The 24,356-nt window shown below is 46.5% G+C and overlaps 1 protein-coding gene across 1 annotated transcript in view; it reads right to left on the bottom strand.

Annotated features, from left to right (window-relative positions):
* Positions 1-20,498, bottom strand: part of UCK2 (uridine-cytidine kinase 2) — a 66,198-nt gene extending 45,700 nt beyond the window's left edge. Inside the window, exon 1 of the mRNA XM_027613941.2 lies at positions 20,088-20,498. Coding sequence (XP_027469742.1) covers positions 20,088-20,186 — 99 coding nt within the window. The 5' untranslated portion in view covers positions 20,187-20,498. The remainder of the gene's footprint in view (positions 1-20,087) is intronic.
* Between the last annotated feature and the right edge of the window lie 3,858 nt (positions 20,499-24,356).

The following is a 24,356-nucleotide window of genomic DNA, read 5'->3' as shown; positions in this document are numbered from 1 at the left end:
GAGAAACTCTGCCTTGTTCTGGGTTTCCCCCGACTCCTTCCCGGATCCAGAACACAAGGCTTTGCCTCCTGTTGTGATTCTAAGAGCAGGACACCTGACCTCCTCCATCGGGGTCACTGGTAAACAAGAGAGAACCACAGAACTACAACTCCACCTTTTTCCTTAATCCCCTGCCCCTCCCCCCACCCTGGTAACCTGTACCGAGTAAATCAATATTGACATTCCAACAGTGAGAATCTGCCTAGTCCTTCCGTCGAGGGCACTTCTAAGACTCTGCTCTTCCCTGTTATCATTCTTACTTACTTTTCCATCACCACATTCATCTGCCCTTTCCCACAATGAGCTTATTTTGTTCCATGTCCACTGAGGCAGCCCCATCTCTGTGCCTTCCTGTGACTCCCCCATGGAGCTAAGGCTTTCTATCCACAGACGAAATCAGCTTAAGGGTAAGAAGGTGAAGGGCAGCCAGTCCCAAAAGTTGACGCAGACCTAAGGATCATCCATTGCTACTCCAAACTCCCAGTCTATCTTAACTGTCGCCATTTCTTCTAGAAGCTTAACTTCTACCAGTTCTTCCTAAGATTCTAGAACGGTTATGCAAACGAACGAGTTGAGACTGAACATCGGAGGAGAATAAACCTAGAGAGACAGCAACCACATGGCCAACTTTAACTTCACTCATCATTAAGGGCAAATCAACAATTCCCCATTCTGGTTCTCTTCAACTCAGAGCCACAGTTCAAATGTTTGATAACATCCAGGCACCCCCACACGTGATTCCATGATTCAGCTGTGAACATTGTTTATGTGATCGTAATGTAAAACACTACTTGTCGCTCTAACCAGACCTGATATAATCATAGCAGAAGAGACGTGCAGGGAAGGGGAAAGTTGTCACTTAAAACCTAATCATCTACCATAGGAAGTCAATAATGCATGCCTGGTATTGAGAGGGGGAAATCAGAATAATGCCATGTGAATGTGATACGGAGACAAATAAAAGGAGGAAAGAACAAAAGAGCTGAAAGTGGTGGTCTCTGGGAAGTGGGAAAATGGGATGGGGTGAAGGAGGAGGGCCAACTGGTTTCTGGCCTCACAGCAGGGTGGGGGAGAAGCGGTCCTGACTGTCGTCAACATCTTCCTAAGAACTAACACTAATTGGCTGCTGCCCACTTACCAAACAGCGTTTCAACTGCTTTCTATTATTTCATATAATCCTTCCAACCTTTGATAGGCAGGCACTATTCTGTACCTATCTTACAGATGAGAAAAACGAGGCACATAGCAAGTCACGTGCCCAAGATCACTGCACTAGGAAGTAGCAGAGCTGAGGCAATACTATCTTTTTATACTATATACTTTATTTTTTTATTTTTAAAGATTTTATTTATTTGAGAGAGAGAGAGATGGAGCATGAGAAGGGGGAGCAGCAGTGGGAGAGGGAGAAGCAGACTCTGTGCTGAGCAGGGAAGGAGCCCGACGTGGGGCTCGATCCCAGGACCCTGAGATCATGAACTGAGCAGAAGGCAGACACTTAAACTGACTGAGCCACCCAGGCGCCCCACCATATACTTTTTTAAATGTCTACCAAAGTAACAATATACAGGTTAAATCTTTTTTTTTTTTTTTTTTGTCTGTCTGTTTTAAGAGAGAGGGAGGGACAGAGGGAGAGAGAGAGAATCTCAAGCAGGCTCCAAGCTCAGCACAGAGCCCGACGCGGAGCTCGATCTCACAACCCTGAGATCATGACCAGAGCCAAATTCAAGAGTCAGATGCCTAACCCACTGAGTCACCCAGGCGCCCCCCAGGTTATTTTTAATCGTGTACTTGCACACAAGCAGTAGCGTGTGGACATAAGAAAAGCAGTTACACATGAGGGTGTGAGCTATTTCCAGTCTCCATGAGAGAAGGCTCAGATGCGGACAAAGCAAGCGTTAACAGTGCTGTCACACCAAAATGTGATTATTTAATTTGAATAGGTGCCCCCCCTATAACAGGCCAAGCCCATGTATCCACCCGATTAGTGAGAAAAGTCCAAACTATCCACTCCTGAGTTTTAGTCACACCACCACCTTATTTTAGGGACTAGAAAAAAAGATTTCTAATCTTTAAATCAAGCCAGTTTCCAGGATTCTTGCAGCCAGAGACTGAGAGTATGTTAATGCTCATATCAAAGATGGCTCTTTGCGGTCCTCACAGTCCTGGGATGGAATGCTGCCCCAGCAAAATGTGCACACTTGACAAAATTCTGCACTAAAGTTTCAAGAGATTGACAGCCCTTCTGAAGCCCATCCATGGACCCCAGGCTAATCTAAGAACCCCTCCCCTACAGGACAACCCTGTGCTCCTGCTGGAGGGGAAGAAAAGGAAAGACAAGACTTAACCACCTTCTAAGTATTACTATAAAATAATACAAAAAATTTTTGAGCAGTCTTTTTTCCTACCAGCCCAATTACAGAAACCTAGAAAAGATCAGTCAGTACCCAGGATGCTCAAAACTCCAAATAAGGTATATGCTTAGAGTTCAGTGACATTGACTTTCTTTACAGGGATGACATCTACCAGCAAAAAACAACAGCAAGATACAGCAGCAACCATCTGCTAGACCATCCCTCTCCCCAGGATACTGCTGCTGAGGCTAAAATGTTTCCCAAATCTCAAGGAGACTGACAAATTTAGGTAACATAAATTGACCTCAGATCCTGTTAATTGTTGCAGAGTTAAGATAATGTCACACCTCTAGGGACAGGGTCCCCAGGGAGTCATGGAGGAAAAAATATGTTTCCCAAGAGGGGCAACATTTATGTAAAAAAGACTGTATCTGTGTATAAGCGTATGTTTGTAACTGAAAAGAGCGAGCTCTTGTGTTGGGGAAAACAACCAGATCGGAGGATCTGTGATGCGAGGTTACGCGCAGACTCAGTACAGCAGAGTGGACTCCAGCGAGGCGGCTACCCTCTAAATTCCAGTCCCACCACTTAGTGCTGCCTCCACGAGGTAGTTACTTCACTTCTCTGGGCTGCCATCTGCTCATCTGGAAATTGGGGACAATCACAGTCATTTAGCCCTTGGGGCTGTCAAGGAATTCAAAGGAGCTAGAACGTGTTGAACACTTAGAATGGCACCTAGCACAGAGTCGGTGCTCAGAAAGTTGAGCTTTTAGTAGCAGATGGATTTTGAAAGGAAACAGATAATAAACACATATAAATAATTTCAGATGGCATTAAATTAGGAAAATAAAATAAGGCAGTGGAATGCAGAGATGCCCTGTTAGTAATATGTCAATGTTTTGCAAGAGCATGTATCACTTTTGATTGAGAAAGAAAACTGGCAAGACATGATGAAAGTTATTTCCAATAAATTAAAAATCTGCGCCACCCTTCAAAATACCTCAATTCAAACCTGAAACTCAAACAACTGCCTAAGAGCCCAATAGCTATGGTTTTTGCTCTAAGTGCAGGGGTCACTTAAAGCTGAGTTGTCCACACTGAACTACAAGAACTCTTCAGATGAACTAATAGTTTTTAATCTCACAAGGTCAAAGTCTTTTGCACCAGTCCTGTGTTCCAAAGTAACAGTGACAGTCCGTCTGCCATCCCTCCGCCCACGCCTACCCCCCTCACCCTCCACACACCGACACACTCACGGGGCCCAACTCACAAGACAAGCAAGGCAGAGGGCAAACTGTTCCCAACATAAACAAGGGGGCCTCCTGCAAGAACACTTCTCACCCACACTAGCCTAATGTTCAGCTCTGTGGAGAGCAACCACCGTGACGATGAGGAGCTTTATCGACCAAGAACTACAGATGTAAGATTAACTTTTCAGATCTCAAAATCAGATGAAAAGCCCGAGACAAAATAAAAGCAAAAACAAAAAACAAAAAGCCACCACCACCACCAACAACAACAAAAAAACAAGCCAGATGAACTCCGTATGTGACCCCATCCCATGCTCGTGGCAAAAACAAAACAAAACAAAACAAAACAAAACCAAAAACAACACCTCCTTACACTCCCTCGAGTATTTCTGAGCACCTATGATATTCTAAGCACGGTGGGTAGAGATAAAGACATTGCTCTTGGGGCGCCTGGGTGGCTCAGTCAGTTCAGTGACTGCCTCCAGCTCAGGTCATGATCCTGGAGTCCCGGGATCGAGTCCCACATCGGGCTCCCTGCTCAGCACAGAGCCTGCTTCTCCCTCTGACCCTCCTCCCTCTGGTGCTCTCTCTCTCTCATTCTCTCTCTCTCTCAAATAAATAAATAAAATCTTTAAAAAAAAAAATTATAGGGGACTGACAGACACTTCCTCTGGCTTTGAAGTGACCAGACAGAAGAGGAGGGGACAGCATGTAAGACACGCAGCAACGTGTCCAGACGTGCGGAGGTGAGCGCTCTGAGATCTGGGAACAGGAAGGAGCTGAGAATGAGTTTTGTGAAAGGACAGGATGGCATAGGGAGGGTGGCAGGAAGGAAGGCTGGAGAGATTAAGCTAGAAGCCTGGGGGGCGGGGGCAGGCAGTGCCGACTGCAAGACCAAAGGTGAAGGAGAACCCCCCGCCAAAGAATTTTTGGGCAGTGACAGGCTTGATCACAGCTGCATTTTTTCAAAAGGCTGCTCTGCTCCAACACCAATGTGGAGAATGTTTTGAAAAAGGTCCAGGTTGGCAGCTGGGAATTGGCCACTGCAGAGTGATCCGGGCAAGAAATGATGGATGCAGGGAAGAGAGGTGAATTTCAGGAGAAAGCAGAACTGACCAGACTCCGGGGGATGAGGGAAGATGCAGGAGCGCTGGCTGGACCCCGGGTTTCTGTGCCGTGCCTTTGTGCAGAAAGACAACACAGACGGCGCAGGTCTGTGCGTGGTACCAGGTGAGGTGACACATGACTGCTGGATGAACGGGAAAAGGACTCGGGACAAGAAATAACGTGGAAGTCATCAACAGATGGAGGATCCAGAGATGGAGCAGGAGAAAACCACTGACCCGAGCAGGGGGTCCTGAAACACGATGCAGTCACAGGCACACAAGAACCCAGAGAGATGGCTGAGAAAATAACAGGGAGAGAGGCAGAAAACCAGCCAAGAGCAGGGACATAAAAAGAAAGTTCCCTGGAGGAAAATGGTCATTGTCAAATGTTATAGAAAAGTGAGCTCCTTATCAACAGCTTTAACAGGACTTGGGGACTAGGGGACTACTGGGGAAGCTTTTCCAACAGCCGTTAACACGTTCCCACTCCTCTAGATCTCTGACAGCGCTTACTGACTGACTACAGACTTACGGGGCCCTTGTCACGCCTTCCATAATCAGAACAAAGTCCTTTCTGTGCACAAGGCTAAGGATACAAAGATGCACAAGGCTAAGGATACAAAGATGGATAGCCTGCCATCCAGACCCTAGAATCCAGCAGTCACAGATCTGCCAGCCGACCACAACATAAGAGGATGAATGCTACCAGAGAGTGAGGCGAGGCTGTTCAGTTGGGTTTGGCAGACATTTATTAAATACCCGCCATGTGGTCAGGTACTATGCTGGGCCCTGGGTGAGCAGAGATGAGCCAGACCCAGACATGTAAGTTCCATGAGGTCACGGGCTTTATCTACTGCACTGCTGTATTCCCAGCACCTAACAGTGCCTGGTGCTTAGTAAGCAATCAGTGAGCATTTACTGGATGAATAAATGAATGGAAGACATGACCTATTCTCTCAGGGGCGGACAAGGGTAAAAACCTTTTAAGATTTATTTATTTATTTTATAAAATAAAAAGATACATGCTACTATTTTATAAGAAAATTAAGTGCTACATAAATAAAAGTGCTACTACACTAATATAGTATATTTTTCTAGGAATTGATACCAATGGGAAATATTAAAAATTTGAATGTGTTTTGATAAATCTAGTTCCACAATAAATGTATTAAGTCAATATCTTCCAAATTGTTTCACTTAGAGATGTTAATGTGCTTATTTGCAGAAAGGTTAGCTGTCAAACACATTTGTAAAATGCTGCACGTAATTTTCTCTGAAGATTATAATGCATATTTCCAATAAACCTGTTTAATTTGACTAAAAAAATTTACTTATTTGAGAGAGAGCGCACGCGCGCAAGCAGGGGCAGGGGGAGAGAGAATCCTCAAGCAGACTCCATACTGTGCACAGAGCCCGACGCGGGGCTCGATCCCGGGACCCTGAGATCATGACCTGAGCCAGATGCTCAACCCACTGAGCCACCCAGGCACCCCCAAGGGTAAAAACTTTAGTAAGAGGCATCTGTGATCTGGATTTGAGGAGCAGCAGGATTTTGCTAGGCACATGATGACTGAATGTTTTCTAATGTATCTTCTATACAAGACCAAGTTCCTAGAGTCACACAAGTAAGTCTTGGTGATCTCACAGCCATAAAACAGGCCTTGTCTCTACCATCTCATCAATTCACTGATGGAAGGGGCAGTGAGGGCAGTGATGACAACGGGCTACCTGTGGTGCTGGGCACACTCTATTCCTTGACTTGGCAAGTACCTCCCCAGGTGTGTTCACGCTGGGATAATTCACTGAACCATACACTTAAAATCTGTACACTTTGCCACAGGTTCTATTTTTAATTAGGAGGGTTTTTAAAAAGGAGTGTAAGTACGCTGCTCTTTCTTCCCCTAACCACCCATCAGAAAACAAGTCTGCTTGTTTTTCAAGAAAAGGCCCAACTGGACAAGGGCAGACAAGGGCAGAAAAGGAGTGCTAAGGCCTCCAGCAAGCTGGTAATGAGAGAAGAGATGAGACGCCGTGGCCCACGGAAGGGAGTGGCCAGTATCTGACTCTCTGGGCACTTTATCAGCAAAGGGCCACCGCCTAAAGCAAGTCACATCACCTTCGTAAGTAGAAATCAAACTGTCCTAACAGGTCCTCATCGTTATCAGTGACAACACACCTGGACACATCTGGCTCACGTGTCCAGGAAGCTGGGCTGATTAGAAGCGGACAGAGAGCAAGACAGCCACACACCTGCCTGGAGCACAAACCATGGTCCCCCCGCAGAAAGGGAACAATGGAGAAACTTCTGCATGCCTTTTCTCATTGCGTCCTCCCAGCAACTCTCCAAACCAGACAGTATCTGCTTTTCACAGATGTAGAAATGGGTTCAGGGGAAAGAGATTAAACGTGGTAGAGCTGGGATGTTGACACAATCGTGGCTGACTCCAAAGCCCATGTTTGTTCAACCACTACAAGCTGTCTGGACTTAGGGCAAGAAAGCATTTTCCAGAAGAGACCTCATTAAGCCTCAATTCTATCACACCATACAGACCTTAAACCCCACCAAGACTGCAAAAGGAGCCTCGTCGCAGGCCTGATTTAGCTCTTCTTAGAGGACACATCCACAACACAAGTTTCCGCAGGTCAAGCGTGACCTCTCCTGATCACAGCCTCCAGAAACCAAATGGCCCACCCAGCACGCACACAGGCTTGTGTCCTTCATAGTGAGCCAAGCAGAGCACTAATGCTTGCATTTCCTTCCAGAGGAATATTCACTGCCTCTCTTGTTCAAATACTCTGTGTTCAATACTATGTGTCAAATACTATTCTGTCCTGTCTGGTTTCAAATATTTACTCTCTCTACCAAGACGTGGAGAAAAATAAAGCCACTAACTTGTCAAAACAGCATGTTTTGCCTCAGTAGAAAAATCAATAGGTCCTTAGGAGATAGGCCTCACCCTAAAGGGCAAGGCTCTTGGCCAATCTCCTCAGCAAACTCTATGCATGGAGAAAGTTCTCTTAGACAACCAATATGCCACCCAAGAGAAACACACCCTCAGAAGCCCCCACAGAGACAAAGGGCAGTCATGCCCTTTGCTGCTTTGATAAATGTCCACTGATTCCCAGGCACCTGTTGGTGGAGATGCCAACCCATGAGCCATACAGATGGGGCAGGCCACCCCCGGCCCCTGGGTATATTCCCCGGGTTCTGAGTTCTATTCCTGCTCAGTCAGAAGTACTTATTACCAATCCTGTCATAAATTGACTTGAACAGTAAAGACCTTAACGACTCCAGTTTACTGTGTTTGCATTTCTTTTGTTCAAAAAAAAAAAAAAATGTTTTAAATGGCAGCATCTCAGATCTTAAAATTGCTGTTTTACAGCAGAAACTGAAGTTTATAATACATGTAATTACTTATCATCTGTGTTGCTGAACGGAAGAACATTAATAATCCCAATAGGATGATAGCTTTGGAAAGTGTCTTTGTCATGTCAAATCTCTACAACTCAACAAGGATATATATGCTACTCTGTACAAGCCACACTAAACTCAAGCTAAAAAGCGACCATGCCCCCACCCGTAGCTCTGCTCAGCCCTTTCCTGGCTCCAATCCTAGCTACAGAAGGCCTAGTATTCAGACTAAGGCGAGCTGCCCCAAAGTGGAGATAGCTTTTCTCCAGAGATGATGGATGTGTCTTCCCCTAAGATAGGGAAGATGAACATTTTGGCTTAAAAGACCTACTCTTCTAGGGGCGCCTGGGTGGCTCGGTCGGGTAAGCATCTGCCTTCGGCTCAGGTCACGATCCCAGGGTCCTGGGATCGAGCCCCGAGTCAGGCTTCCTGCTCAGCAGGGAGCCTCCTTCTCCTCCTCCTCGCTTGTGTTCTCTCTCGCTATCTGTTTCTCTCTCTCAAATAAGTACTTGAAATATTTCAAATAAAATATTTTTTTTTAAAAAAAGGATCTACTCTTCTACTTGCATTTCTTGAGTTAAAGATCCAGTTCATATGAACAAGCACTCAAACAAAATAGGTAGCATCCGTAATAAGAATTTGGTAAGATGTGAAGGTTACCCTCCGGTTGATTTCATATTTTTACAAATGCACCATTAAACAGGCACCTAAGCCATCTAGCATGTACACCTACACTGAGCTCTGTGATTGACAATGTGCCAGTAATCCTACCCAGGTAAAGGGACCCCAAGAAGAAGTACAAGTATGAACAGTCAAGGGACAACTATCTACATCTCCGGACAACTATCCACATCTCCCGGCAACAGCCAAAGCAACCAGGTTTAAATGCTGAAAACTAATATTAGAAGAGATAACTGAGCGAAGAAGGAATACATTCTTCAACCATTTATTCAACAAGTAATTGAGTGCCTACCGTGTGCAATTTTTTTAAAGATTTTGTTTATTTACTTATTTGAGAGAGGAAGAGCACATACGCACAAGCGGGAGGGAGAAGGAGAGAGAATCTGGAGCAGACTCCACACTGAACGCAGAGCCCGATGGAGGGCTCAATCCCAGGACCACGACATCAGGACCTGAGCCCAAACCAAGAGTCGGACACTCCACCGCCTGAGCGACCCAGGCACCCCTGCAATTTTAAACACTGTGACCATGAGGAGGTGAGAGAGCCAACCATACTGCTATCTGAGGGAGGTGCCAACCTGGCAGAAGGAACAGCCAGTGCGAAGCCATCTTGAGGACCCCGTGGGTCTTGGCAAGGACTTTGGCTTCTCTGTTGGGAGTAAAATGGGAAGCCATAGCAGGGTTTTAAGCAGAGCAGGGAAATTATTATCCAATCTTCACCTGAGCAGGATCACTCTGGCCGCTGTGAGGAGAGTGGAATGTACAAGGACAGAGGCAGGAGGGGGAAAGGAGCCAGGAGCTACTGCAATGACCCAACTCTGAGATGGTGGCTTAGACCGAGGCAGGGAAGCAGTGGAGGCGAACAGGGACAGACTGAGGACATGCTGTGATGGTAAGAACCAACAAACTCTCTTAATGCACTAGAAACCAATGGAAGAGAGTAGTCAAGAATGACTCCAAGGTTGAGGTCTCAGCAACCAGAAGAAGGCTGAAGCTGTAAGCAGCCGAGATGGGGAAGGGGGCAGGGTGAACACACGTGAGGGTAAGCTCAGGAGTTAAATATTGGCCGTACCAAGATTCCCGTGGGGATCCCAAGAGAAAATGGCAAGGAGTTTCAGAAAGAGGTCCTTAATATCTGGCTACTCAACAAATATTTATTGAGGACCTACCTAGACTTTCTAGCCCACGTGTTAGCCTCAGGGAACAGTGAGGAGAAACAAAGTCTCTGATGCAGAGACTCGGTCTCAGGAGTGGAAGACAGACTCAACAAGCAAGGGCAACACGGGCTGGGGGAAATCCTATGACTGAGGTCTGTTAGGATGCTTCAGCCACACAGAAGAGGGACACCCAAGCATGCCTGGGATGACTTCCCAAGAGAGGCCAAGAGAGAACACATATAGAAAGATGAGCAGGGGTTACCCAGGTAAGGAAAAGGAAGGTGGGTAGAGGGAGGGACGCTAGCAGCAACATCTCTGACAGTGAAGATACAGGGTCCCCCATCTACAAGAAACCCAGTTAATATCCAGCAGAAGTGAATGTTGGCCCATGGCAGGAGGTTAAAAGCCTTTTAGGACCCCACCACAAGATCACAAACGCCAACTGCATTGTGCAGGTGCGGACGGGAGAAGTACTTGGTATGTGTGACCAATGGTGAGAAAAACACGATAGAACACGAGGCTAGCTACAGAATTGAGAAATGTTAAGGGATGACAGGAGCCTCTCCTGGAGATGAATATACAGATAGCTACTAAGTACCTGGCAAAGCTAGGCTGGAACCCATGTTCCCTAAATGAGTGGCCATACGAAGGGGCAATGTGAAATACGAGCGCTGATACTAAAAAATGAATGGCTAATGATGTAACAAAACCCTTTTACAAATCTGAAGGTCTCTTACTTTCTGCTTTTGACAAAATTATAGGAGGTGGGTGGCAAGCTAGTTGAGTCCTCAAAATATACTGGGTTTTGACACACATTTTGAAAGGTAAAAACTGAATGACCCTGACATAACAAAAGCCCTCCCATTCCCATCTACTTATGCCAACAGGGCTTCTTGAAGTTTCTACCTATACAAGAGAAAAATCTTTTCTAGCATTAAGTGGTAATAACCCACCTATACTTGACCTACTTGGGTTGGGGAGCTCCATCGATCTCATCAAGTTGCTTTCCAACAAAAGTCTACCTTCTATGTTTTAAGAATTTATCAAAATGTTTATCTACATGTTCTAATTAACTTACGGCAAAAACCATAGTAATATAATCTGAAAGAACTTAACACTGAAGAGACTTGTAATGGGAAATAAAATCATTCCAGGGCGCCTGGGTGGCTCAGTTGGTTAGGCGACTGCCTTCGGCTCAGGTCATGATCCTGGAGTCCCGGGATCGAGTCCCACATCGGGCTTCCTGCTCAGCAGGGAGTCTGCTTCTCCCTCTGACCCTCTTCCCTCTCGTGCTTTCTATCTCTCGTTCTCTCTCTCTCTCAAATAAATAAATAAAATCTTTAACAAAAAAAAAAATAAAAAAAAAATAAAATCATTCCAATGTACACATCTATTTTTATGGCATAAGGATGATAGAATGATCAATATTGCATAAAAATAGATGAGATTAAGTTAATATTTTGCGGGGAAAATGGAATTGAAGTGTGATTTCATGGAGGGGGAAAAATGAAGCTTTCTGGCTCAAATAAGAGCTTATTTGTGTATTTTTTTAATGGATAACAATAGGCCAAACAAATTATTACAGTATTCAGAGCCCACTAGATACACTTAAAAGAATGAAACAATTATTAGTTCAGAGTGTCAGTATTTACAATATATCAGAAATATATCCTTTGCAACTCTTTAATCAGGGTGAAAAACACTTATAGCAAAAGTATGCAATGGGATAAAGAATTCTCCAAAACTTCTTTTAGCTGTTAGAGGATGCAAACGTGTTTGAAGACCAGAGTGCAAATCACAAGTCAGGACTCTTAGCCTGCCATTCTTCTACAGGCTCTCTCTCTATAGCCTGAGACTTACCAAACTGGACAGGGCAGAGACAGCACTCACCCTCCACTACGGGGAAGGAGGCCATGCTAGAGACATCTGCAAAACTTGGGGCTTCCTAGAGGACAGGCCGACAGCAGATGTGTGTTGGGATGTGACAGAATGGCCCTTCAGCTAAGGGGAAAAGAAAGGCCAAAATTTCAGAAAAGATAGCACACTTACGGACTGATTAAAGCAATGAAGAAGCACAACCCCACTTCACCTGCACACACAAAACTCTTACGGATCTAGTGTCCTACAGAAGTCCTCCCATGTTTCCACAAGTCACACAAAGGGCATGTGGCAGAACCCTCCATCACCACTCCTGTGAAAAGGAATACCCTACCACAAATGAAGTGGGGGACCACACAGGGCAGGAATAAAATTGCTGACCACCTGCTCCACAGGGTACTCAAGGTTACCATGTAGGGGAGGCAAGGTTACTACAGAAGGTATGGGAGGTTCAGAGACACTCCTGATTACTTCTCCTGCAGTTTCAGAGCTTGTAACCATATGGAAATAACTGCTTTTTCCCTATACTATGGAAAGACCACTTTTAGTAGCCAGAAACAGAGCAACCCTCATTTTTTTAGAATTATCACTTTTTCCCATCATCATTCAAAATTCTCAAAGCACATGTGATCCACTTTAGAACCAATGCCCCCATATCTCATCAAATTACTGCTCAGGAGAAGCCTGAAGGTTCAGTGCTTTCTAGGATCCTTCAGACTTTTTGGTTATTATGTTAACTCGTCTACTGATGGCAATCTTATGATTTTTAAGTACTTTGGCTTTCTCTGTGTGAACTTTCATGTTCACTTAACTTCTGTAAGCATGTGACCTAAACACAGATTAGTATTTTTTTGTCAACACCTGACAAATGGGGCGCCTGGGTGGCTCAGTCAGCTGGGTTTCTGCCTTCGGCTTGGGACGTGATCCCAGGGTCCTGGGATCGAGCCCCACATCGGGCTCCCTGCTTAGCGGGGGGCCTGCTTCTCCCGCTCCCTCCACCTGCCGCTCTGCCTACTTGTGCACTCTCTCTCTCTGTGTCCAATAAATAAATAAATAATCTTAAAAAAAAAAAAAAAAAAAAACAAGCCTGACGACTGTTACACCTTTTATTTTGTCTTTTAGAAACTGTCTTTGGGGCACCTCGGTGGCTCAGTGGGTTAAGCATCTGCCTTTGGATCAAGTCATGATCCCAGGGTCCTGGGATCGAGCCCCACATCAGGATCCCTGCCCAGCGGAGAGCCCGCTTCTCCCTCTCCTGCTCCCCCTGCTTGCATTCTCTCTCTCTCTCTGTCAAAAAAAAAAAAAAAAAAGCTAGACACTCCTGTCTTTCCCTTTTTATTTTCATGTAAACTTTGCAGTTATTTGTTCATTTAGAAATACTTCTCTTAAAAATAAAGGTTTGAGGGGTGCCTGGGTGGCTCAGTCGGTTGGGCATCTGCCTTTGGCTCAGATCATGATCCCAGGGTCCTGGGATCAAGCCCCCAATGGGCTCCCTGGCTCAGCTCCCTCTCCCTCTGCCACTCCCCCGGCTTGTGCTCTCTCTCAAATAAATAAAACCTTTAAAGAAAATAAGTAAATAAAGTTTTGACTTTCTAGTTTTACATAGGAATGAAAGAAAACAAATACATTTATTTAAGTTAGATGACCAAATTATCTGTTAGAGATTTGAAAATGCTTCCACTGTTGAGCAACTCTGTTGCCAAAAACTGTGTGTGCACCTATAAAACCTGTAAACAGAAACTTGTTAAAACTTGTAGAATATTCCAGGGGCTCCTGGGTGGCTCAGTCCTTAAGCGTCTGCCTTCGGCTCAGGTCATGATCCCAGGGTCCTGGGATGGAGCCCCCCGTCGGGCTCCCTGCTCCACGGGAAGCCTGCTTCTCCCTCTCCCTCTGCTTGTGTTTCTTCTCTCGCTGTCTGTCAAATAAATAAAAATTTAAAAAATCTTTAAAAAAAAAAGGATTCAAAGGACTAAACTTAGAACCAAACCTTCAGCCTTGTAGTCACCAAGACTAATATCACCAAGATCATCCAAGATCCATGAATCATCATGTATGAAACAAGATTTTTAAAAATAAAACACTCTTTAGTCACAAATAAAAAATATTTTAGTAACAATCAAAAGGTTTTATACCGGGGCGCCTGGGTGGCTCAGTCATTAAGCGCCTGCCTTGGGCTCAGGTCGTTGTCCTGGGATCCAGGCCCACATCGGGCTCCCTGCTCGGCGGAGAGCCTGCTTCTCCCTCTCCCACTCCGCCACTTGTGTTCCCTCTCTCACTGTCTCTCTCTGTCAAATAAATAAATAAAATCCTTAAAAAAAAAAAAAAAACGTTTTATACCATTAAAGAAACCACCATTTTAAGTGTTTCTTTTTCCTCAGTTTTATAATTCCTATTTTTGTTTTATAGTTACAGATTATACTTATGCAGTTCATATATACTTATACACGATATATGATAAAGATGATCAAATCCTTAATAAAGTTGGCTTAATGATAAAAATGGTTTGACGGACAAGAAAGCATGCACACGCACAAAGGAGTACACCCTTCAAGCTTTCTTACTGGTTTCAAACACTGAAGACACACATCTGGAAGACCTCACAGATCTAAATGGTCCAATAGCACCATCTCAGAGGCCACTAGCAAGAAACGTCAGGCCCTCGGGCGCCTGGGTGGCTCAGTTGTTAAGCGTCTGCCTTCAGCTCAGGTCATGATCCCAGGGTCCCGGGATCGAGTCCCACATCGGGCTCCCTGCTCAGTGGGAAGCCTGCTTCTCCCTCTCCCACTCCCCCTGCTTGTGTTCCCTCTCTCACTGTGTCTCTATCTGTCAAATAAATAAATAAAATCTTAAAAAAAAAAAAAAAAAAAGAAACGTCAGGCCCTCAACAGTGAAACTCCCCAATACAATCTGTCCCCAGCCCAGAACTTCATACAAGCAAGACTCAACAAAAAAATGAGGACATCAGGCAGAAGATCTCAGCAAATGCTCTAGAGCGAGCTGGAGTTAGGTGACCACAGAGAGCGAGCATCAGAAGCCACACTTCAAAGACACACAAGCAAGGAATGAAAGAGAAGGCAGCTGAGCACAGGCACAGCTGGGGGAAGCCAAGCAGCAAAAGAGGAACCGACCGGACACCTCAAGGCAGGCTGCTGCTGCTTCCCTCTCCCAGGAACCATGCTAGGCACTGGCACAAGGAATAGGAGAATTTCCCGCAGAGCCAGCAGTATTCCTGGGGCAGAGGGAAAGCCAGGCATGCTGGGCAGCCAATATGGCTGCAAGAGAGAGAGCGAAGGGGGAGAGGGGCAAGAGGTCAGCAGGGCCAGATCACACACGGCCTTGATGGCCATGGGAGCAGTTCAGGGTGGTCTCTGAGAAAAACAGCAGGACCAAACCAGTCCCGTGGTTCTCAAAGTACCTACAGAAGGACAGTGTGGAGTGAACAAGCTGGCCAGATGGGGATGGCTGCTGAGGTCTCAGGAACAGGGTGATGGAGCCAAGGAGATGCGGGCCCACGGCATATTCCAAGAGTGCTCCAAAGCAGATGCTGAGTCACGGCCAAGGAGAGCTGAGGTGACAGCCCACACCTCTGAGGGGACTGCAGTTTTCCTTTCTTGGTCTGTCTTACTGATACACAGTCAGACCGACCTCCCCCAAAATACCTCAGAGGACTGGTTGCTGCCTGCGAAGACAGCTCAGAACAGACACAGATTTAGGAAAGGAAAAATCTGGATTCCAATCCAAGAAGTATCACTTACCAGCCACGTGAGGTCAGGCAAGTCAAAAACTCTAACCTCATCTTCCACTGCTATCCATCAAGGGGAAACACACCTGTCTGACTTCAAAGGGAAGAGATAATCCAAGGATTTAAAAGTAAACTGGCTTAGGGGCACCTGGCTGGCTCAGTCAGTGGAGCATGCAACTCCTGATCTCAGGGTTGTAGGTTCGAGCCCAGATTGGGAGTAGAGATTACTTCAAAAAAAAAAATGGAGAGAAACTATCTTAAAAAAAAAAAAAAGATAAACTGCTTGGTTTAAGCAAGTTTTAACTATAAATACTAACAGAGACTTTCTCTCAGGTATCCTCATATCCTGACTTCTCCTCAAAAGCACTTAATACAGGGCGCCTGGGTGGCTCAGTCGGTGAAGCATCTGCCTTAGGCTCAGGTCATGATCCCAGGGTCCTGGGATCGAGCCCCGCATCGGGCTCCCTGCTCAGTGGGGAGTCTGCTTCTCCCTCTGCCATTCCCCCCCCACCCCAGTGCATGGGCTCTCTCTCAAATAAATAAAATCTTTTTTTTTAAACACTTAATACAGTATTTCACACAATGACATTCATTCAGCAAGTACCTACTTAGTACATATTAAATAAATACCAGGCTCTGAATAAGCAATACCAATGTATTAGCGTTTGGGGAGCTTTTTATATTTGGGTCATTGCAACACGAGTAACAGTTAAACAGGGTTTCCACTGTGGCCTCAAATCCTAATTCAAATAGTCTTATGAATTAAATAATAAAAGAGTAATACAAATTTTGGCCTGCCTAACTCAGTTCAACACACACCAAACACCAATGCTGTATCAAACATCCAAATAAGGCTCAAATAAATACGTGAGATGCTCTTATAGAACTTCCATTAGGGTGTGGGAAGTAGTCTACGGGTAGCCACACTACAAGGCAACCACACTGCAAGGCAAACTGCGGTATAACTAGGGAAGCATTAGACACACAAAACAATTCTGACTAAGGAAGTGAATAACAGAGTTCCCTGGAGCAAGTATTTGCAGAACTGAAGGCTTAAAAGGATTATAGGTCATTCTGGAGAAGACCCAGAGCAAAAGTAAGTGAAAGCAGTTCCAGAGATGTATGTGTCTGTGTGCATTCGGGTTGGGGGGTGGGGAATAATGAGGGTCAAGGGGATGTGCACTGTGTGCTGAAACATTTGACCAGCAGTCTGGGTGATGGAGAGTGGCCCAAGGTTTCCAGAAAGGAGAGTGACACAGTCAGAACTACAGCTAAGGAAGCCCACTCTGATGGCAGTGTGAAGGAGCAGACTGAGAAGCTATTTTCATCGTCTGGGGAAGAAGTCACAGCAAGGAGGAGAGGGAATGGCCCCCACTGTCATGGACATAGACGCAGGCAGAGAAGTTTACTTTTTCCCTCTTCCAGTGACTTCCTGCTCTCTCCAGACCCGTCCTTTCCGAGGAAACACGAGAACCTGGTTTTTAACACAGATCAGAACAACTTTCTCAACCTACTACAGTTTTGAGATGAGTTTCTAACCGTGACTTGCCATGTCAGCCTGGCAAGGCTTACTCTCAAGTTCTAATTCATCTTCACCTATAAAACAAATTTAAAAAATGTATCTACAGAGCTGCAATCACTATTTTTGCCTTGCACAACCAAAATAATTTAGTCTGAGAGACAACACTTGTACTTAGGGCAGCCACAACATTGAGACATTTTAGGGCCATCAAGAGAAGCTGAACAGGGAGTTGTTTTTTCTTATAAAGGAGGGATGGGGGGGAACAATCAAGATCTACAGGGCTGGGCCCAGGGTACAAAGCAATCTGCATTTCCATTTCCCTTTGGATCAAGTGCTTCTGAAATCATTCCACAGCCATTTCCAAGCAGCCCCTTTCCAAGGTGAAGGTTGTAAACATGTGTCCCTCCCTGCCCCCCAGCACCTTAAGTCTTATTTTTCCTTATTAGTCAATTCTTCCTCAACAAGGCAACAGCAGGGAACGAACATCACCAGTCTACAAACTAGAAACTGGCTCCGCCACTAAATATATGACCTGGATACATTATTTTTCTCATCTATAAGTGATGAGACTATGTTGGACTCCAGAGACTCTGAGGTGCCTTCTAGGTCTAAGATTGTCATTTTTGATGATGTTCTTAGATCCTTTGGCTTCTTCCAAATTCTCTTTTAACAGGCGCATAATAAAAACCCAGGGAGCAGAGGATCAATCCTGCTTCCAGATCCTCTTGTCCTACTATGCTCAGACTGCCAAAGGAGGTCCAGCCTGTTGATGCTGATCATCTTCTAAAAGAAAAAAAAAAAAAAAAACAAAAAACCAATATCTGAATTCTTTGCAGGAAAGGCACTAAGGACTGGAATAAGAGAACCAAGATAGAATTGCAGCAAATGGACTACAATATGGAATTACAGAAGTCCAATGCTCCTTTGGACCTTTTTTTAACAACAACAACAACAACAAAATGATTAAAATAATCTTAAAACAATGACTAGTATTTATCAGTGCCGAAAGTGTACAACATGCTTTACGCTGTTGCTTTTCTTCTCTTCCAGCTGACTTCTTGCTCTCGCTAGACCTGTCCTTTTGGAGGAAATACAAGAACCTGGTTTTTAAGACAGACCCTTTCTTGAGAGTTTCTATAATCTTCCTCCTTGATGAGAACCCCAGGGACAGCGCTTACCACTCACATCATGGGTAACCACTAGCTCCCATTTGACACATTATAGCAGTTAACACTTAGGACTTACACTGAGTATCAACTGCGACCAGGTGACGACTCAGGGCCACAAAAATAAAGAGAATGGACTTATTTCCCCCTTTAGGGTCTCAGTTTCCCCCTCCGCAGTGACTTTATCATTTAGGTGACTGCCAAGAACACTGTTTCTAAATGCCACACTCATCTGCCAGTTTAAGTCTCCCTCCCCCCAGGAAGACCGGACCTCAGGTAAATATTTGGGACCAACTGTGTCAGACATCATGCTAGGAGTGCTGGGAATACAGCCATGAACAACAAAAACGTCCCATGCAACAGGCATATGCTATAAAAAGAGAGCAAGGATAATCCTAAAAGAATAGGGAAAACTTCCTAAGAGCTGACATCGTGGTTTTGTTTTTTAATTACGACTAACAGAACGAGCAGAGAACAGAGAACAATTGGGGGGGGGGGTGCATTCAGCCCGGGGCAGATGCCACATCAGCTTCTGGGACCTGAAGCGGCCAGATTCCTAGCCCCGGGAGCTAGAGAGACGAGATTAACTTGATCTAGAAAGAAGTTTCAGAGCGCCAGCCGCCGGATCTGGGCCCCACGCGCCCAGGTAGTCGGGACCTGGAGTGGAAACTGCGAGGCCAAGATGGAGGAGGGGCTCGGGAGGAGTCAGCTCCGGCGCGAGAACCTCGTGGCTCGCTCCTCATGGCGCCAAGCAGCCTTCCTGCTCCGCGCTCCCGGGCCCTGGGAGGCAGCATCCCACGTCGCCAGACGCGGCGCGCACGGCCCCAGCTCGCAGGCTCCCCTGCAGGAAGGAGCCCGTGCTCCCACCGCGAGCCGAAGCTGCTAAACGCCCAAGGAAACAAGTACCCACACCTTAAAGGCAGCATGGGGGGGGGGGGGGGGCGAAAAAGAAACATCTGGGAGGACTCCACCCTTCCCCACCTGCAGAAAAAGACCGGGATAAAGCTAAAAGAGCATTTCCCTAGTTTCTCCTTGCCTTGCTGATAAAACAAAGAGAGGCACGTAGGGGAGTCGGACACCCAGACGATGACCCCTTTCGGTGGACCCCAGACGCTTAAGCCCCGGACACCGAGGAGCACGGAGCCAGTACAACTTTCTCCTTGAAGCCGGCCACGTTTCCTCTTATAACCATAAAAATCCAGAAGCCCCTGCTATTAGCATTTCGTTGATGTCACCGCACCTAGTTGGCGCTCAGGATTTTCCCCAGAAAGCCCTGCAATCCCCAGCCCAAGACAGGCTCCCGTCCCCGGGACGCCGCCTCGCGCGCTCTCGCAGCCCTCCAGGTCCGGCTCCCCGGCTCGCCCCATCCTGGGTACCGGGGACCTCCAGGCGGGGCTGGGGCGCATTGGGGGCTCGCCGGCGACCCTGCCTAAAGCCCTCTCCCCCACCGTCGGACCCGCAAAACAATAAGCATCCGCTTTCCCAGCTGGTCCCCCATAGGAGCCGGGCCACGAGTTACCGCAGCTGAGAAAAAGAGCGAGCGGGAGCGCGCCAGCCCCGCGACCGGGGGTCGGCGGCACCCTGGGACCCCGATGACCGGAATCCCCGCCCGGCCGGCCGGCCCGCAGTCGGCGCGGAGAAGACTGGGCGCTGGAGCGCGGCCAGGAGCGGAGGCGCGCGGGCCACGCGGTGGCTGCAGCAACTGACACGGCCCGCGACCGCGCCACATGCGCCGCCGCCCGGCCCCAGGCCCGGGAGCGCGGCACCGCGACCCCCGCCGTACCTTGCCGCTGGCCGTGCCCCCGCTGACGCCGATCAGGAAGGGCTCGCCGCCGTTGGGCTGCTGGTGGTTCTGCAGGGTCTGCTCGCTGTCCCCGGCCATGGCTGGCGCCGCCCCTCCTCCCGCTGCTGCCGACGGACGCACGTTCCCCGCCCGCGCCCGCGTCGGGCTCCCCCACTGCCCCGCAGCCGCCGCAGGGCGCTGCCCGGGTCCCTGCGAGCCGCCCGGAACTCGGCCGTAGGGCTGCCTTTCTCGGAGGCGCCGAGAGCCTGCCTCTGCCCGCAGCGGCCGGCTCGGTTTACAGCCCAGGCGGGGGTCAGCGTGATGCTAATGCTCCAATCCGGGCGGGCAGCGCGCTGCTATTCGCCGAGGCGGAGGCGGCGAGGCGGCCGGCCCCAGCCTCCGCCCCTCCCGGGCCCCGCCGCCGCCGCCCGAGGTCTCCCAGAGAGGTGTGAGCCCGGCCCTCCCCCCAACCCGCCCGGTTAACCCTTTCCCCGGCGACCTCCGGCGGACCGAAGGAAGGCAAACACGCGCTCGGCGCTTTAACTAGGTGTGCTACCCCCTCTTTCAAAGGGGATACGAAGCTACCAGGGCAGAATGCCAGCGCCCCAGGTTTGGGAAGCAAAATTCGAACAAGCAGGGAAGATTAAGACGAAGCAAAGAGTTAATGTCATTTGCCCATTATTCAGGCTAAAAACTTGTGTTTTCCCCAAATGAAAAATTTTCCCCCTCCCGTTTGCCAAAATATGTCAGACGCTGGCTTTCAATATTTCCTCTCTTGGAAACACCATCCTCCTTAGCAGGCGACTCCCTAGAGTCCTTGTCCCTAGAGAAGGATAATGGGGGGGTATCTGAAGGGCACACTCCCTCCAAAAAGCAAGGCAGTTTCAAACCATAGTTTGAAATCACAAATACTGAGGTTCCTGTGGAATTAGGATTTGTGGAAACATTAAAATAATAATGCCATTTTGACCCATTAATACCTTTAAGTGAACTGGTTTTTCATTCAGAGATGGGCAATTAGTCACTTGATTAGAAAGGCAGGATCCACTGGTGACTCAGCAGCCCCCACCTCTGAAGGCAGATTTCTCCATTCACAGGCAGTTCCACCAGCAAGTTACCTAATCTCCCTGTGCCTCAGTGTTCTCATCTGTTACATGGGAATAATAATGGCCACTCTATCCTAGGATTGTTGTATTAAATGAATAGTTATATCAAAGTTCTTAGAATAGCTGCTGGCACAGTCTAGGCCCTATGTAAGAGTTGGAAGAAAAGAGGCCCCTACAAAGCTGGGACCCCAAAGGGAACTTTTGTTGGGGTACAGGGGGGAGAGGTAGGATTAGATGGGTAGCCTCCAGTCTCTGCCCCTGTGAATTTGGAACCGATGAGCTGACTGGCTACTACAGGCTAAAAGAGAGTTGAAGTCAACAGCATTCTTTTCAAACTTAGTTACCTTAAATTCAGAATTATTTTGAAAAAAAAAATTGCTAAATAAAATTAAGATTAGAAAGCACAATGTTCTTTTCACTTCTGACATTATTTCGTGTCTCCATCCAAAATCAAACTCCACAAAAGCTCAGAAAGGAGGCTAAGATGGAGAGAGTGGCTCACTGGTTGGGAGAGGTCAGTTAGAAGGAGGGTGCCTTACCACAGGGCTGTGGGGTGGGCGGGTTGTAGCTGATTCAGGAGGCTGCCTCTTCTCCCCAACGTCTTTTCTCCACTAAAGAGATCTAAGTCTTCAAGGACTTTTGCAGAGCTCTTTAGAGCCCAAGATAAAGCCTGTTGGGGGCGCCTGGGTGGCTCAGATGGTTAAGTGTTTGCCTTCGGCTCAGGTCATGATCCCAGGGTCCTGGGATCGAGTCCCGCATCGGGCTCCCTGCTCCTTGGAAGCCTGCTTCTCCCTCTGCTTCTCTCTCTCTCTCTCTGTCCCTCTCTCTCTCTCATGAATGAATAAATAAAATCTTAAAAAAAAAAAAAAAAAAAGCCTGTTGGAACTTGGACAATTCGATGGACCCAGAGCTAAGGGGATATCAGGTAGCTAGAGAAAGAACAGGAGGATGAGAGGATGCCACATCCTCTATGAACTTTTCCCAAATCCCCACCTTCCTTCTCTAGCTTTTTTCCCATGATATTTCATAAAAATTTTGAAACACTGAAATATTTTACAATAAACACTGATAAAACCACCATCTGGATTCTACCATGAACATTGTACCATACTTATCACACTAGTCATCGGCCCATCCCTCTATCCGGCACAACATTTTTATTGGAGTATTTATTTGCCTTTACCTGGTTAGTCTGAAGTGGCTTATATACATTTCTTGGTTTTTTTTTTTTGGGGGGGGGGTTTGTTTGTTTTAATTACTGTATTCCCAGCATCTAAAACAGTTTCTGGCACTGGTAGGGCCTTCGCAAATATTTGTTGAACAAATGAAGAAACGCCATGTCTCATTTCTACATTCCCAGGGCTAAATGAGCAGAATGACAGGCAGGTAGGAAACATTCAATACGTGTTCACTGTATTGAATGAACAAATGAAGAATATGGAAAAGGTCAAAAAGTACCAACAAGTAAACTTCACTGCCACCATTTTGGAATGAAAGGTGGTATTCCCTAGATGGTATTTACATGGTTACTACTCTTATTTCCAAATGTTTTGTTTTCCCAGCATTCCAAGTGACTGTGTACAGCTAGTCCTCTATGTGCGTCTATTACCTAGTTGAACCAACTCATTAACTGAGCTAACCCATTAAACTTATCTGTACCTTGTTTAAAGATTTATCTTTTTTTTTTTTTGTAATCTCTACCCCCAATGTGGGGCTTGAACTCACAACCCCAACCAAGATAAAGAGTCACATTCTGTACTGAGTCAGCCAGGCACCCTTTCTGTACCTTGTTTAATAATTTTGACCTCTGTGCGTAAGTTAATATACATAAAAGTGTCCTGAAAAAAAAACCAAAAGATGTCTATACAAAGGTAAGGCCTAATTAGCAAGGACATCCCGCTGCACTCTGCACTCCCTGTTTTCACTCTCTTCTGTCCCTAGGGCTGCCTTACCTACAGGTAAGGAAGTTACCCAAGTCCATTTAAATTAAGAGTATTCTGAGCACTGCTGACCTCGACAAGGACTTTTGTGTGTCTGTTCTCTATAAAGCCAGCCAGGCTGTCTGTGCTATTCCCTGTGCTGTGTCATCCTCACTCAGGAGCCTGGTCACCAAATCCCATAGCTGGGGATGTTCAAATCACGTTTGAATCTCCTATAGCAATTACACTGCAGATTCTGAATTAAAGGATCTCTAACTGTCCTCCTTCCCCTCCCACCAGGAAAAAAAAAAAATCAAACATGTTCAGTAAAATCCAGGGTTAGAACAGATTCAAGGAAATACTATTTTCTCGGTATCTGTGATCATTTTCGTTTCTATACAGATTTCCGTCTGATCAAGTTCTGGCCTAGTTAACATATGGGGATGAAGTCAGCATGAGTGTGCAGCTATAGTCAAAGAACAAGAGACATTTCTGCTCATGGTCCTCGTCTGCCTGCCCTCCCTCTAAGTGGCTGTAGGTCCGAACTAGGCAAGGAACACTATGTTTGGTCTCCATCGGAAAAGTTCTACCTCTGGGTGCTTCACAAACCATGGTTAATTCTCTAATTGCTTATCCCATTTCCAAACCGGAAAAAAGAAAGGTCATCAAACTTTAGTTTCTCTCCGAAACATTGTAGTTGCCTGTATTGCCTTTTATCAATCAGTAATTGCTTGGACGGATCATAAATACTGTTCTGAAAAGATGACCAGATGATATTGAAGAGCTGCTTACATCTGGCTCTGTGATCTTAGGTACATTCTCAGATACTGTGGGCAGCATGATAGAGCTGTCTCAAACCCCAGCAGCGGTAGCAGCTGGGAATACAAAAGCTGGGACCTCATCCCCACACAGCTAAAGAATCCAAAACTCTGTGCGTGGAGCCCAGCCATCTGTGTATGATAAGCCCTCCAGGTACCTCTAAACACCCACCCAAGTTTGAGAATCACTTATCTAGTGGAAAGAAGACAATGAGCTCTAGTTGGGAAAGCAAGGTTTATACCCTTGCTTTGTTACTACTTTGTAACCTTTGGCAAGTTACTTAATTTCTATAGAATGCAGTTTCTTCAACTGTTAAATGGTAACGGGCCTTGTAAGGTGGTTGTGAAAATAAAGACTATATATTGGTATATAGCCATTGTCAAATTCCATTTCTCTCCCCTTCTATTCGATCACAGATCACAGCT

Source organism: Zalophus californianus, chromosome 10 (genome assembly GCF_009762305.2).
Source record: "Zalophus californianus isolate mZalCal1 chromosome 10, mZalCal1.pri.v2, whole genome shotgun sequence".
Classification (NCBI taxonomy): Eukaryota; Metazoa; Chordata; class Mammalia; order Carnivora; family Otariidae; genus Zalophus; species Zalophus californianus.
The sequence above is the reverse complement of the archived record's forward strand: the minus strand, read 5'-3'. Positions and strand labels throughout refer to the sequence as shown.